The sequence below is a fragment of the Schistocerca cancellata genome, chromosome 2 (genome assembly GCF_023864275.1).
Source record: "Schistocerca cancellata isolate TAMUIC-IGC-003103 chromosome 2, iqSchCanc2.1, whole genome shotgun sequence".
NCBI lineage: Eukaryota > Metazoa > Arthropoda > Insecta > Orthoptera > Acrididae > Schistocerca > Schistocerca cancellata.
In genome coordinates, this window is record NC_064627.1 from 49,260,991 (window position 1) to 49,277,790 (window position 16,800).

Consider the following 16,800-nt stretch of genomic DNA (forward strand, 5'->3'; position numbering starts at 1 on the left):
CAATGATGGCGTTTTCATGGATGACAATGTGCCGTATCACTGGGGGTTCAATTTTCCACACCTGGTTTGAAGGACATTCTGGAAAATTTTTATGAATGGTTGGTTTGACCATCTGGTTCACCCAAGATAATTCCATCAAACATTTGTAAGACATAATTCAGAGATCAATTTGTGCAAAAAATCTTGCACTGGCAACACTTTTGCAATTACCATTGGCTATAGAAGCAGCATGGCTCAACATTTCTGCGGGTGACTTCCGACTTGTTGAGTCCATCCCACATCGAGTTGCTGCGTTACATTGGGCAAAAGGAGGTCCGGCACGATATTAGGTAGTATTCCTTGACTTTCTTCACCTCTGTGTAGTTCACTGGCATATTAATCATAAAGAATGGGTTCTGGTTCTATGAGAAATGTATTGTGGATTTTTAATTTATTAAGATCCCTCTGTTTGTTAATAGCCTCATATGAATGCATATGCACAAGTCACAACACATGTTGAGGCTGGCTGGGGTTATTGTATCACAGATTGGTAGTCAAGAATCTGCCTACTGGCCTGCAAATGCGGTTTGGAGGGTATTGTATGTGAAAGAGGTGAGCTGCGTTTTACACAAGTGACTCTTCCTCCAATGTATAGTGATTTATTGACAGAAGTGTCTGTCTGTAGAAGCAAATTATGTGCAGTATGTGCAACATGATACTACCAAATATGAAAACAAGCATCACACCACCTTCAAATTCGAAAAAATGAACCCTTCAAATGATGTGGAACTGATTTTCTAAATTTTGTTTACTTTCAGGTTGAACTTAGTCGTGTTGCTGGATCATTTCCACAGGATCGAACAGCAGAAGCTGCGTCAGAAAGTTCTGGTGACAGTGGAAAGGATGAAGAAGAAATTCCTTCCAGTAGTCAAGTTACTTGCAGGGTAAGTTTAACTGTTGCTGTCACAACAATGAAACATTAAAGAAGTACAAACAAAACATAAAATGTTAGAATCTGACACTGGCAGCAAATAAAAGCATCACTGAAAGTGAGTTCTCAGTTTTAGAGTCTAAGCATACAAACATGTGCAACGATTTACATAAAATATAGCATCACATGAATTTTATCTTTTCATGTTATAAGGGCAGACAAGTTTTCTGTTTTCTTTTACACATTTGGTTCTCATTCTTTTTTGCTAATTACAGAGGTACTTGTATTAAAACACATAACTTGTTTTGATCTAGGTAACTATCAAGCAAGCAACAGGTCTACCTCTTTCTCTTTCAAATTTTGTATTCTGTCAGTATGTGTTCTGGAATCATCCAGAAGCTATTGTTGTACCACCAGTGGTAGACCCAGAATATCCTGCAGCATGTTCATCAGGCAATGCATCTATGACCTTCAAATTTGATCATACAAAGGATTTTGTGGTGCCTGTTACAGAGGAATTTTTGGAACACTGTTCAGGTAAGAATAAGCAAAGTATGGAAAGAGCTGTAAATTTATGTACAATAAGTACAGAATGAGTAGTGTGTGTATTACGTCCATCACTCCTGCAACTTGTTTTTGCAGCCTGGACCTAGAGCTACCATTTGATACCATTAATTATTTATGTTGGATTCATTTTCTGAAATATCTTTGTGGAAATTGGCAGCTGGGTTAATATTGGCTGGAGTAACATGCCTATGGCATGGGACACCTGTGCATTTACTGCATTAAACAATTCTTCAGAGTAATGGACAAAATGTTTCCGTTGTATTTACCACCATCATTTTAATATTGTACATATTTTCTTCCATTTCAAATGATTTCAGCAGCATATCATTGATGATAGCCATTTTGACAGTTTTTAGCGTAAGAAGGTTATATGTACACAACTAATCCATAGGTGCCACTTTAATGTAAGAGCAGACTGGTAATATTTCCAACTTCATTATAAAGCTTCTGAGATAGGTTGTTTTTGCTTTATTTGAAATCAGTATGCTCAAAATTGTTAAAAAGCTGTAAGTAGTATAGACATTTTGTTTCAAAAGTCTGAAAATTTACATTTTTTGCTCCTAGTGATGTTTTTTGAAGACATTGTGAACTTTTGAGTGTGTGTAACAGCGAACTGCAGTGCCTGTCCTTGCAACTGCAGTCGTCTGCCCTCTGTGTCACTGAACTGTTGAGGTCCGTTCACATACAATATTAGCAGCAGATAGTACTGTTTTGCTACGTAATTTTAATATCTGAGAGACACACCTCTTGAATAGTGGTACTACCTCCCCATGGAGACATCTCAGTCTATGCAAATGTAGATTTTGATGTGTTGCATCACCTTATTAAAAAAGATTAAGAGTCATGTCCAAATGTTTCCCTGGTATTAGAAGACAGAATTACGCCATGTGGAGACAATACAGTGTGCTGTATATTCTGTTTGATTACCGTAACACAGTGTACATCATTTATTACGTAGTATTATTATACTATTTATTATGCACCATAGTATAATAAAATTGTGATCTAGACTATTATTGAGATAATGCTTCCATTCACTTGTCCACACTGTATAATTACAACAAATTAAACACCTAAGTTCATTTTCATAATGTGAATGATCAGTGCACCAAAATATGTACAGCTGTAGTAAAAGATTAATGTTACTCTGCAACCTGAAATTTTCATTCTGCATGTAGCATTTTAAAAATAAAAGTAGAAAAATTTCCCTAATTTTTCACAGAAGGAGCATTGTCTATTGAAGTGTGGGGTCATCGCTGTGCTGGTTTTACCCGTTCAAAGGATGGTTGGGAGGTGGAGCAACAGCAGCTTGCAAAAGCAAGATCTCTAGCAGACAGGTATGTAGTTAAAAATGGTTAAATTGAGGCATGTAGTTAAAAATGGCTAAATTGCTGATCCTGTTAGAACTTTAATAATTGTTTTATAACAAATACGGATTTCGATATTTTTGTTACAAATGTGTAGCATTTCCTAAGCATCTGACCACATTGATGTAAGTTATAGTGATTATTTTAATAAACATAAATAGTGAAGAGATTGTCATAAGGTGGGAGTTACAGTACCTTCCAACTGAGATGTGACATGTTAGTTGTGATAAAAGGATATAGCACATCTCTCGAGCCTTCATAACGATGAAAAATGCTCATGAGATTTGAAGAAAGTTTATTTTCTTTCTAGCTAAGTTTTAGATGTCACACTGTGGGAGAAATGGTTTGCAATATGCGTGGGTGTGATGAAAGAAATGAGCGCATTGCATCTACAATGCGGGACAGCAAATTAGCATATCAACTGCTTGTTTCTAGATGTCGTGGCTTGAAGATGTTTTACAGGCAGAGGGGAAAGGGTTGTCATGTCAACAATAGAAACAGGATGACAATCAAAAATTGTGAAAGTTATTGTGATTGGAAGTAACAAGGTATTGTATTAAGAAGAGTTAATACAGGTGTCCAATAGGGAATTCTTCTGAACTATTTTAGTAGTTTAGAAGGTAATCCATGCTGTCTTTCAGAACCCAAACAATGCAAGGGGAGGTGAAGTCCATAAACTACTGCAAGTACATGGCTATTTGGCTGTACCTTGTAGGTCCAGATCATCAGAATACCAAAATAGGTGACTGCAAGAAATTTTATTAGTATGTGTCATCAATGCCAAGAGAGTGACAGATCATAATTTTCAGAAATCACACTTCCTTGCCCATAGTTCACTTCACAATTAGTCATTAATATGTGTGGTCATAAATTGGGATATAAGTTAGGTATTATTTTGTCAAAACTGGCATAGCAATAGAGGTTCTCATTAGAAAAGATATTCAAACATTTTCTAAGCTCCCCCTCTCCTATATGGAAATTCAAAATTCCACTAATAATACTGAGACAATATGTTCATGATATTTATGTGCAGTTATTACATTTGCACTAGATTTTTCATGTATCTTCCCTTCCATTAACATCCTTCCTTTACATAAAAGTATATGAAAGCAGTGTAATTTGTAGTGAACAGATAGCAAGGAATTGAGAGGATGCTAGAGACACTGTGTTCATTAAGTCTCTCTCTTACATTTTTGAAAGCTCTGAAATTTTGAGACAGTGATTGATGAGATGCATTTATCACTTACTGCTCTATTTACATCAGACAGTTGTCTTTCCTGTAAAATATACTTTTCTGAAGTTTTTAGGACATTATTTTATTTGATAATTTATGCATGTTTCCTCTCTTGTGGTCAGGTGGAGTGAACTAACTCGGAAGATAGAACTTTGGGTAGAAATCCAGGAACTAAATGAACAAGGGGAATACTCATCAGTGGAAGTGTCAGCCCGACCAGACCTGCTGACCGGTGGTGTGTATCAGCTCCGCCAAGGCCAGCAGCGACGCATTCGGGTGCAAGTCAAACCCGTCCAGAACTCGGGAACATTGCCCATCATTTGTCAGTCCATTGTCAGTATTGCAGTTGGAAGTGTATCTATTAGGTAAGCATCAATGTGACCTGGTACTTCCTTGAAACTGAATTACAGTGGGCACATTTTCTTCACTGATACGAGATACAGAAATGAACTGCAACATTTAAGGTAAAGTTTTTTTGTGTTTTAATTTTGCTCCTAATAAGACTTGGGAAGGGGGGGGGGCAATGTCAAATTAAGGTTTCATACAAATTTATTTTGAACAGTCCCAGTGGGTAGGGCTAAGCAAACAGTACTTGGATTTGAATAGGCTCAAGATTTCCCAATACACTAAAGTGCTCGATATAGTGTTGACCTTGTTCAAAGAATCATGGGACATTTGACTCTTGGAGCTAATGCAAGGGATATGAATGTACCTCTGAACTAGCTATCTAATGCTATAAACTAATGCTCTGCTTAAAATATTAACAATTTTCTGAAACAGAGGAAGACATAACATTAAATTCTATGAAGTCACAAACTTTTGTTGTATTTGAACAAGTTGCAGTAAAAGTTCTTGTACATGTGCAGATACCATGTAAGTCTTATCCGTCAAAAACCATTATTTGATTTTCAAAAACCCTTACTTGATTTTGTATCCAAGTCAATATTTTATTTGGTTATGAGAAAATGTAATGGTTTCCCAAGTTGGTTGCAAATGAGAAACTTGGTTACTGTCTACTTAATAAAATACTGGGAAAAATGTTCCCAGCTTTTAATCAGCCTTGGAACAAGATGATGACATTTATATGTTACAAGGAAGAAAAATAATCCAGAAATTCTCTAACAAATGTGGAGATAGTACCAACAGATGTCACTAGATTGTGGGATGAGTGAAAGTTTGAGAATTGGACTGAATCTGTTTATGATCTTATATTTATGCGTTACTTGCTGTTGTTACATATGACATGCACCCTAGAAGATATTGCCGTCCATGTTTCACTGTTGATCAAGCACAGCACTGCGGAATGTTGGAGGGGAAACAGTGATACTAGGTTAGTTGTGAACAGTGATGAGTGTGGGGAGGGAACTGTCGTTCGGGCATCAGATTTTGCATACAGGTAATCATGGGAATGTATTCTGCATACTTTGATTTTTTATGAACATCTACCATGTTTAAACTGCAGTTTTCCTGAATCCATTTGTACTCACAATCAAATTGACTTCAAAATAGGACAAATTCTCAATAGTAGCATGAATTTCTGTAGGAGATGCTAGAAGTGAGGATTGGGAGTAGAGGCATACATATGAGGTCTGTCTAAAAAGTATCTGACCTTTGATTTTCCCACGCGAAATAGAGATGCTAGCGTGGCGCCACTGTACACAGTAAAGGAAGAGACCTTTATGCACATGTCGGAATTTTGTCCCCGCCTTCCAGCACATCAGTCGCTGACTGTCGGTCGCTGAGTGAGGTGCTACACAACATGTTCGTCAGATTACCAATTCTCTCAAGATCACTGAATGTGTTGAGCAAAGATACTGCATCAAATGTTGTCAAAAGCTTGGTGATCCTCAAAGCGAAACATTTTGTAAGCTTCAACAGGTGTCTGGAGAAGATGCGATGGGTATAACACAAATTAAGGAGTGGTTCAACCGAATCAAAAATGGTCGCACATCAGCAGAGAGTGACCAGTGTTCTGGCAGGCCCCAAACTGCTTGGAGCGCAGATGTTGTTGAGAGGGCACAAAATTTGGTGATGGCAGATCATCGTTTGACTGTGCAGGAGATTGCCCAAGAGGCTGGAGTGAGTAAAGATTCTGCACATGCAATTTTGCATGATGATTTGAACATGCACCGAATGGCTGAAAAATTCGTGCCCAAGTTGTTGTTGCTGGAACAAAAAGACCTCCATTTTGATGTTACAAAGGACCTTCTGGACACCACCAACACTGATCTTGGGTTTCTGAACACTCAGATAATTGGAGATGAATCATGGGTGTACGGGTATGACCCAGAAACAGAAAGACAGTTGCCACAATGGAAGCATCCTGAGTCTCCAAGGCCAAAGAAAGTGCGGCAGGTGTGAAGCAAAATCAAGGTGATGCTGACTGTCTTCTTTGATGTCTGTGGAATTGTGCACCATGAATACACACTGGAAGGACAAACAGTGACAAAGAGTACTATCAAGATGTTTTCTGGTGACTCTGTGATGCAGTTCCATGCAAAAGATGAGACATGTGGAAGGCGAAAAACTGGCAACTGCGTTACGATGACGCCCCTGCACATTCATCCCACTTGATCCAAAATTTCTTGGCCAAACAGGGAATTACAGCCATTCGACAACCTCCTTACTCTTTAGACATGGCTCCTTGTGACTTCTGGTTGTTTTCAAAATTGAAGACACTCGTTTTGAGAGTAGAGAAGAGATAATGCGTAAAACGACGATGGGGTTGAACACCAATCCAAAAGAAGACTTCCAGAGGTGTTTCTAGCAATGGAAGGATTGATGGGCTATGTGTGTGCCAGCACAAGGGGCCTACTTTGAAGGGGATTAGGGTTCCAACCCCATCAGGTATTCGAAATATTTTTTCTGGCCAAAGGTCAGATACATTTTAGACAGGCCTCGTATGTGTTTCCTGCATCAATGTTGTCAATGATGACCATGAGGTATGACAGGAATGATAGGAAGAGTGTCAGCTGCTGGTTCTACACAGCCAAGAGAGAGTGGCGGGCAGGCAATATGTTTGGAAGTAAGAGACACTGTAACGTTCTCACATCAGTATAGAAGCGAAATTCGCTATGTGTTCAGGTCCCACCAAAACCAAAACCTCAGAAATCCAAACATATTCAGAACAAACTGCAGAATATTTGTGGCAATGAAGATATATGTTTTAAAACTGTCCTGTCAGGATGAAAATGATGATGATTAAAAATAGTGTTGCCACAGATGACAGACTAAGTAAATTGAAAAGGCAGTGAAGATAAAAATTAATATAAACAATTTCTTTTTGTTTATTTTTTTCTGTGTATTATCAAAATGTAGTAAATCAATAAATGACTAAGTTCATAATAGGTGCAATGTTAATTTTTTAGGCAGATACCTTATATCAATAAAAATTTGTAATTCCAGTTACTCAGAATATGTTAAAAAGTATTTTTTTCTCAAGAGTATCTTGAAAAAAGGGAATCATCTTATTCTCAGATTCATCTTATACTCAGGTGAATACAATAATTATGATAATTTTATAACATTTTACCACAAAAACTGGAAACTTGGATCCCTTATCTTTATATGTTCCAGGTCACGTCTCCAGAAACCATTAGACTCATACCAAGAAGAGGATCTTTCCATCCTCAGAGAAAAATGGAGTGATGCCTTGATGAGGAGGCGGCAATACCTAGACCAACAGATACAGAAGTTGATAAATAAACAAGGTACTACAGTTTCTGCTATATACGTAGTCTCATTCACCAATTGAGACTGTTCACCAAAACACAAATGAGATACCGTGGAAGTATGACCATGTCACAATAGCATTTCATTAATCTTCTATATTATTTTGGTTTATTATTACAATAATTTAAAGAACCACATGGACTGAAAACGACAACCAGTTACTTTAAGATGAAATGTTAACTTCAACAGCTCAGTAAGCAAATCCTTTTTGTACGTGCAGTGTGTCCAACAAAGGGCTCCCTGATATTAAAATAATTAACAAAAGAAGCATGAAAACAAATATGAATGGGAGAAAGCAACAAATCTCAGAAAAATGGTAGATTGCTATCACCATAAAGATGACTCACTGAGTTGCAGGCAGGTACAACAAAAAGACTGTTACACATTATAGCTTCCAAGCAAAGCCTTCTAAAATAAAGAGAACACACTTGCATATTCACACAAGCAAGCACACCTCACTAACGCATGACCACTACCACAAGTGGCTCCAGCCGGCACAGCTGGTAGTAGTTGTCACTTGTGTGAGATGTGCTTGATTGTGTGACTGTGTGTGTGTGTGTGTGTTTTCTGTGCTGAAGAACATTTTGGTCAGAAACTATAATGTATAACAGTCTTTTCGTTGTGCCTGTCTGTAACTCAATGGGCCATGTTTATGGTGAGTAGCAATCTGTCCTTTTCCTAATGTTGTTGATATTCCAACCTTTAATTTCCATCATTTCAGAATGCAACATATGGCATGTTTATTGTGAAATCAGTAGGAGTTTTATACAGAAGTTTCACAGCAGTTGTTACAAAGGCTACTAACGGACGGTGCTGTAATTGCAATACACAGTGCCTTTAAATAGCACTCCAAAAACCAGAGTGATCAGTTCCACAGTTGAAAATTTGAAAGAAGTTTAGCATACCAAAGGAAGAGGTTGAAATTAAGTATTCCCTTGAGCAATATGTGATTCTTTTTCAAACACAATTTAATGTTCCAAAAGGACTCAACGCAAAAACCGTGAGCTATTCAACAAATTTAAATGGACAGGCAGCATGTCTAATGATGTAGTGGGGAATGGTGGCCCCAGCTAAACTAATGTTACTCCTGGAAATGTCACCACATTTTCAGGACTTATTCAGCAAATCCATCCAAAGAATTGCAATAAATACTATTTTGAAATGTTCCAGCATGCATACAATACTGAGAATCAGTCTGCACATGTTTTCATTCAAAATCTAAAGTTGCCACGTCATACCCATTGAGTGTCAGAGGGCTGTCTTTGTGGAGCAGGTTCTCATAGTGGTTCATGATGAAGGATTTTATGTTGACTATATCTGGTTCACAGATAAAATACACTACCACTTGAATGGATTCATGAATAAACAAAACAGACAATTTTGGGGTTCCAGAAATCCACATTTGTGTGAAGCAAAAGCACTGCATTCTCACAGAGTAACTTCTGAGACATGGTATGCAGCAGAGGTGAGAATTGGTAACTAGTGAATGCAAGTTATAATTTTGGAACAGTTTGTCATTACACAGCAAGCATTGAAGTATCGACGAGGCAGTGAGTGGTTCATATGAGGTAGAGTTTGATCACATTGCACAAAGCAAAGTCTTTTGCTTTCTTGACGAATACTTCAGGAATAGAATTCTTATATTGGATTTACCAAATTTACTGGTGCAGGCATGGATTGGCCTCCATGTGACTACTTTTGTGGGGCACATAGAAACACTGTCTCTGGAAATATCCCACCACCCTGAATGAGCCTGAATCTTCACTCTATGTGGCAGCTGAATCCCTTTCCATTGAAATACCAGAAGATGTGGTGGAAAACTTGTTTTTTGTCTGTGCCATCTCATTACTGTGAGCTCTGATCATTTTGAAAAATTGTGAAGTGATTGCAGAGACTCTTGCAGAGAATGAGTTTATTTATGCATGCAGATGTGATCCGTACAGCATGAAGAACTGTCTGTTAGCATATTTGGTAACTAATGTTTTGAAACTTATGTAAAAAGTTCTTACAGCATTCACAATAAATGTATTGCTCATTGCATTCCACTCTTGGTCTTTTTTGTGTTATTCATTTCTAAAATCAGGTAGTCTTTTGTTGGATGCCCTGTATCTATCCCCCCACCAGTTTTTTGCCTCAAAGTTGAGTTGTAATATGTAAGAGTATAAGTTTTCACAGTCAATAACCAGTTCAGTAGGATCCTTTTAGGTGTGTAACTGCATCACGGTGTGATAAAACTGCAGATGTTTTGGCTGCTACTGCAGATTGCCTTCATCAGTGTGACTGGTGATTTGTAACTCAGATAAAAACAGAAACCTATGACTACCAATAAGAAATTGCTTGTATTGTACAAAAAAGACTGTGTCCTGATCTGATGCAAAACTTCATAAACTGTCTTAAAAGCATAAACACAGTTTTTGGCACAGATTATATCCTATAATTTTTACCAGAAGTGTGGTGCATTGTAAATTTATGTATTATACCATTTTTGTGGGAATTATGTAATTATTTTGCAACACTAGCCTATTTTAGGATTATTTCAACTAAAGGCCCTATGAAAGTGACTGTTCCAACAGCTCCAAATGTACAAAAGTTTTCAGACTTTACTTGCATTAAGAAATTCCTGTCCATTAGCAGTTTGCAGTTCACTTCTACACTGTGAAATACTACACTTAATGTACTTTATAGCACCTGTTTGACTTTGTATGTGTGGTTGTGAAATACAAACAACAAGGAGGCTCAGGTCTGTCACTGATAGTAGACAACATATTGATGGCTGAGCAGGCAGTCTTTTTAATTATCTTCTTTCAAGAAATTGTAGAGAGAGCAACTACTTTGGCAGTTTGTATATTGACTGCTGTTAAAATAACCCCATCATGGACCAGTATTACTTGAAAATTACATACTTCACACTGAAATGGCAGAACACATAAATTTATTTCATACAAAAATTATTTAAGGACATTAAATCAAGCATATAGTTACATGAATATTTGCAATTACGAAGAAATGGGTTTTAAAAAAAAATTATGTTTTTTTATATTATTATTATACACGTGTGCAATTAGTTACGTCTGTGTTTAGTGTTAGAACAGGACATACATATTTTCAAAACTCTGTAAATTTTATGAACAAACAAGAGGCTCATTTGTCCTTTTCAAAATCCCATGAAAATCTGAAGAAATAAGATAATCACAGTGAATCTATGTTGTGTGGTGGTGGTTGTGGTGGTGGTGGTGGGATGTTTTGGTAGTCCCAATATGTTCCCTGTAAGAAGTAGAGCTACAGTGTCCTTTCCTCACTTCTTTAGCTACAGGCAGTGCCTGATACTACAGTCTGGTCAAGATACTGCTAGACCTCCACCACTACTCTTTGTAATGGTTCATTATTAGCACTGTACAGAATATCTGTACAAATATCAGGAACAATTTATTGTTGAAATAACTTACTGAAACTTGTTAAAAACTTGTAACTCTTTCATGATCAATTTTGTATGCCAGCACATATTGAGGGATACAGATGCGTCTTGTTATACCAGAATTCGTCCCATTCTTGAAAGCCACCTAGAATCTATTTTATTGTGTAATTTTTGATCTTGCAACCTTAGTAAATTTACTAGCTTTACTGTTTTCACAATACTGAGTTTTATTTAATGGACTTGTTTTTTCTGTGTGGATTGCAGCACAATCTGTAAGGTATTTTTCTAAAAAATTGCTCTTCTCACTTTTGAATCTTGAGGTTGATATAACAGTTAACAGAGTGAATAATATAAAACAGCAAACAAATAACAAATATTCTAAGCCACGTCAACAAGTACTGTTTTACACATTCTACAAAGTGACCCCATTTCTGTTTCACTTGCCGAGTCATTTATTTTACAGACAAAACAGAGCAAGACCTCGAAAGAGAGCAGAGCCTGGTAGACCAGTGGGTGAGCCTGACAGAGGAACGTAATGCTGTCCTTGTGCCTGCACCAGGCTCTGGGATACCAGGAGCCCCAGCAGACTGGGAGCCGCCTCCTGGGATGGAACCACATGTGCCTGTTCTCTTCCTGGATCTCAATGGTAGTATCTGCAATTGCCTACTAATCTTTTATAATGGCATCAGGTGGCTGTAGTATTTCTTTACTTCAAGGAGGCATTTGATTTGGTACTACACCAACATTTATTAACAAAAGCACAATTTGTGGAGTATCAAAAAAATTGCCAGTGGATTGAGAATTTCTTGGTAGGGAGGACGCAGCATATTGTCTTGGATGGAGAGTCATTGGCAGAAGTAGGATGTGACTTCAGTTGTGCACCAGGGAAGTGTGTTGCTAGTATTGTTGTTCATGTTGTATATTAATGACTTGATAGAAAATGTTAATACACTCCTGGAAATGGAAAAAAGAACACATTGACACCGGTGTGTCAGACCCACCATACTTGCTCCGGACACTGCGAGAGGGCTGTACAAGCAATGATCACACGCACGGCACAGCGGACACACCAGGAACCGCGGTTTTGGCCGTCAAATGGCGCTAGCTGCGCAGCATTTGTGCACCGCCGCCGTCAGTGTCAGCCAGTTTGCCGTGGCATACGGAGCTCCATCGCAGTCTTTAACACTGGTAGCATGCCGCGACAGCGTGGACGTGAACCGTATGTGCAGTTGACGGACTTTGAGCGAGGGCGTATAGTGGGCATGCGGGAGGCCGGGTGGACGTACCGCCAAATTGCTCAACACGTGGGGCGTGAGGTCTCCACAGTACATCGATGTTGTCGCCAGTGGTTGGCGGAAGGTGCACGTGCCCGTCGACCTGGGACCGGACCGCAGCGACGCACGGATGCACGCCAAGACCGTAGGATCCTACGCAGTGCCGTAGGGGACCGCACCGCCACTTCCCAGCAAATTAGGGACACTGTTGCTCCTGGGGTATCGGCGAGGACCATTCGCAACCGTCTCCATGAAGCTGGGCTGCGGTCCCGCACACCGTTAGGCCGTCTTCCGCTGACGCCCCAACATCGTGCAGCCCGCCTCCAGTGGTGTCGCGACAGGCGTGAATGGAGGGACGAATGGAGACGTGTCGTCTTCAGCGATGAGAGTCGCTTCTGCCTTGGTGCCAATGATGGTCGTATGCGTGTTTGGCCCCGTGCAGGTGAGCGCCACAATCAGGACTGCATACGACCGAGGCACACGGGGCCAACACCCGGCATCATGGTGTGGGGAGTGATCTCCTACACTGGCCGTACACCACTGGTGATCGTCGAGGGGACACTGAATAGTGCACGGTACATCCAAACCGTCATCGAACCCATCGTTCTACCATTTCTAGACCGGCAAGGGAACTTGCTGTTCCAACAGGACAATGCACGTCCGCATGTATCCCGTGCCACCCAACGTGCTCTAGAAGGTGTAAGTCAACTACCCTGGCCAGAAAGATCTCCGGATCTGTCCCCCATTGAGCATGTTTGGGACTGGATGAAGCGTCGTCTCACGCGGTCTGCACGTCCAGCACGAACGCTGGTCCAACTGAGGCGCCAGGTGGAAATGGCATGGCAAGCCGTTCCACAGGACTACATCCAGCATCTCTACGATCGTCTCCATGGGAGAATAGCAGCCTGCATTGCTGCGAAAGGTGGATATACACTGTACTAGTGCCGACATTGTGCATGCTCTGTTGCCTGTGTCTATGTGCCTGTGGTTCTGTCAGTGTGATCATGTGATGTATCTGACCCCAGGAATGTGTCAATAAAGTTTCCCCTTCCTGGGACAATGAATTCACGGTGTTCTTATTTCAATTTCCAGGAGTGTAGTTACATCAGACTTCTTGAAGATGATGCAGTTATCTGTGATGAAGTACTATCTCCAAAAAGCAGTGCAAACATCCAGTCAGATCTTGATAAGATTTCAGAGTAGTGCAAAGATTAACATATGTTATATTTAAATTTTCCCTGAGACATTTAAGTCTCATCTTTATCTACAATAATGTTGGAAGCTGAAGAAATGAATTAAAAACTGTGCCACGGCCGGTACTCGAATCCGGGTCTTCTTGCTTACTAGGCAGAAATGCTGACCATTACACCACTGTGGTCAACATTGCTGCACAAATGTTGAGTGCCCTCCCCAACACAAACTTCAATTCATATCTCCAGCTTATTTTCAGTACAGGACTTCCCCATTACGTCCAACACTGGGGTGCTATTCCAAAGCCAGAAAGCCCTGGTAATGTGATAATGTATGGGGAAAATAAGCTGGAGATATGAACTGAAGTTTGTGTTAGGGACGGCACTCGACTTGGGTAGTTCGTGCAGCAATGTTGTCCATAGTGCTGTGGTGGTGTAATGGTCAGCATTTCTGCCTAGTAAACAAGAAGACTCAGATTCGAGTCCAGGCTGTGGCACAAATTTTAATTCATTTCTTCAGCTTCCAACATTATCGTACATTGACAAATGGTTTTAAATATTCAGAAATGTAAGGCTGTACCCTTCAAAAATGCAGAAAAGTATTGTCCTCTCTGTTCAACATCAATGAGTCACAATTGGAATCAGTTGACTCGTACATATACCTAGATGTAACAGTTAATTGGGATATTAAGTGTAATGATCACATTGGCTCAGTCATAGTCAAAGAAGACTGTTTACAAATCACCTGTGCATCTCTGCTTGGAATAGTGCAGAAACGTGTTGGATCCGTAGCATTTAGGATTAACGAGGGATATTGAATGTTTAAAGAGAATGGCAATATGAATGTTCCCAGGTTTGTTAGTCAGAAGAGATCATCATGGAAATATTGAAAATCATTAATTGGCAGACTCTTAAAAATGGATACCAATTATTCCATGAAAGCCTACTGAAACATTTCTGGAACATGTGTTAAATAGAGAATCTCAAGTTCTTCTCAGGCCACTACAAGTCACTCCCATAGGTTTTGTGAAGCCAAGGTTAGACTAATTATGTGTGCACAGCAGCAATCAAGCAGTCATTCTTCCCACACTCTGTATACCTTATTTACTCGAATCTAAGCCGCACTTTTTTCCGGTTTTTGTAATCCAAAAAACCGCCTGCGGCTTAGAATCGAGTGCAAAGCAAGCGGAAGTTCTGAAAAATGTTGATAGGTGCCGCCACAACTAACTTCTGCCGTCGAATATATGTAGCGCTACACAGGCATCCTTTGTAGGCACAAAGATAAATACTGGCGCCAAAACCTCTGCCAAATAAACTATGAAACTAGAGTGAGACAACAGCAAACGCGGAAGAATATACGTATCGTGTGATGTTTATATTCGTATTATTCTTATGCCTAATAGTGATAGTCAGAAATGAAGCACGGCAACTGACTAGATTTTTAAATCTAAGATGACTAATTTCTGTGCAGAATTTGATGTACTAAAGAAGCGGCCGCAAAGATTTTCAAACGGAGAAAAATTTTCTCCAAACTTTCGTTCAGAACATGTTATATCATACGTAGTCTATTATTTGGTTCTTGTTGATCATTATCAAAGAAAGCAGCAGTGCAAGTAACAACAAATAGCAGTCTCTTGCCATTGTTTCGCTAATGTGACGTTTCCTCTCTTTTTTTTAAATTGTAGGCGGCGGTAGCGCGCACAAAAGCAAGCCATGCTGCGAGCAGCAACAGGCCGTAAACACGCACTATCAGAATGTGACAAACAATGCATGACACGGTATAGTAATGCATTTTCAGCTTAGAGTGACTAACGTAAACACCTATAACATTGAAAACGGCACTTATCAGATCAAAGCAAAATAAGCAATCGATTCAAACCAGATGAAGCACGTGAAAAAGGAAGGGTATCCGTATAAATACGGACGGAGCGCCTGACGCATAGCAATGGCTACCTGGTAAAGCTTAACTGCTAAGCTTTCGACTCAAACCAAACTACTGTAGCTGTATCGTCATTCATTCGACCTAAATTGTGTCTCATATTACAATGGACCAACTTTGTTTCGATTTGGAGGTGTGGCCTAAAACTTTTCTCTCCCCTTGAATTTCGAGTCTCAAATTTCAGGTGCGGCTTAGATTTGGGAATTTTTTTTTCCTTATTTCGAGTCTCATATTTCAGGTGCGGCTTAGATTCGAGTGCGGCTTAGATTCGAGTAAATACGGTATAGTTGGAATGGAAACAAATCTTTTACATGTGATACCATGCTATGCACTTCACAATGGTTTGCAGAGTATGTATGTAGGTACCATTCACTTCCATGTATGGTTTGACTGGTCGGTTCTGCCTCTTCTTGTCCATTGTGAAGAGTGGAATGTGGCCTAGCATATTCCTTCTTCAATTTTATCCATTACAGTGACTCTACAGGAAAAATAGTCATTGAAAGGAGATAAATCACCTGAATGCAAACCTAGCAGCAGTGTAGCACTTCCATAATGACATTGTTGGGCCTGGGGTAATCAAGGTTGATGTAATGCTATAAATACACAACATTGTTTTTTGTGTTGCCATGTGTTGTGAGAATGCAGCAGTCATTCTAAAGGAGCAAATATAGTGACAAAATTAGTGCAGTAAAGAAGTTTTTTTTAAAGTTTTACAGCAGTGAATTGGAAATTTGCAGCATTGCTTTTATAAATTATCCTATAATCAGGTTTTAATTTTAAATGTTGAAATATTGAAAAAACACCTGTACGGAAAGGATAGTTTTGTACTTGCCACATAGAGGTGGCTTTGACTTGCAGACAGATGCAATGAAAGGCTACTAAACATTTAAGCTTTTAGTCAAAAGTCTATCTTCTCAAACAGAACACACACATAGGCACACAAGCACAACTTACGCACACTTAACTACTGGGGTCTCATCCAACTGAACGCATCTTGTATTTGGTGAGTAGCAATCTATCCTTTTCAAGTTGTTATTCCATCCTGGACTTTCCATTCTTAGAGATTAATGTTTTCCCTTTGTCACAAAATCGCTTATCTTGGATGATAGGGAAATATTAGTGACCATGAAAGAACCATTGCAAAGGAATGAAATTTTGTCTATGTACAACCT

The 16,800-nt window shown here is 39.3% G+C and overlaps 1 protein-coding gene across 1 annotated transcript in view; it reads left to right on the forward strand.

The window, feature by feature from the left end:
* LOC126161324 (kinesin-like protein KIF13A) overlaps positions 1-16,800 on the forward strand; it is a 136,927-nt gene that overhangs the window by 19,469 nt on the left and 100,658 nt on the right. The window contains exons 9-14 of the mRNA XM_049917079.1: positions 798-923; positions 1,225-1,447; positions 2,700-2,814; positions 4,201-4,443; positions 7,655-7,788; positions 11,689-11,871. Of these exons, the coding sequence (XP_049773036.1) occupies positions 798-923; positions 1,225-1,447; positions 2,700-2,814; positions 4,201-4,443; positions 7,655-7,788; positions 11,689-11,871 (1,024 nt within the window). The remainder of the gene's footprint in view (positions 1-797; positions 924-1,224; positions 1,448-2,699; positions 2,815-4,200; positions 4,444-7,654; positions 7,789-11,688; positions 11,872-16,800) is intronic.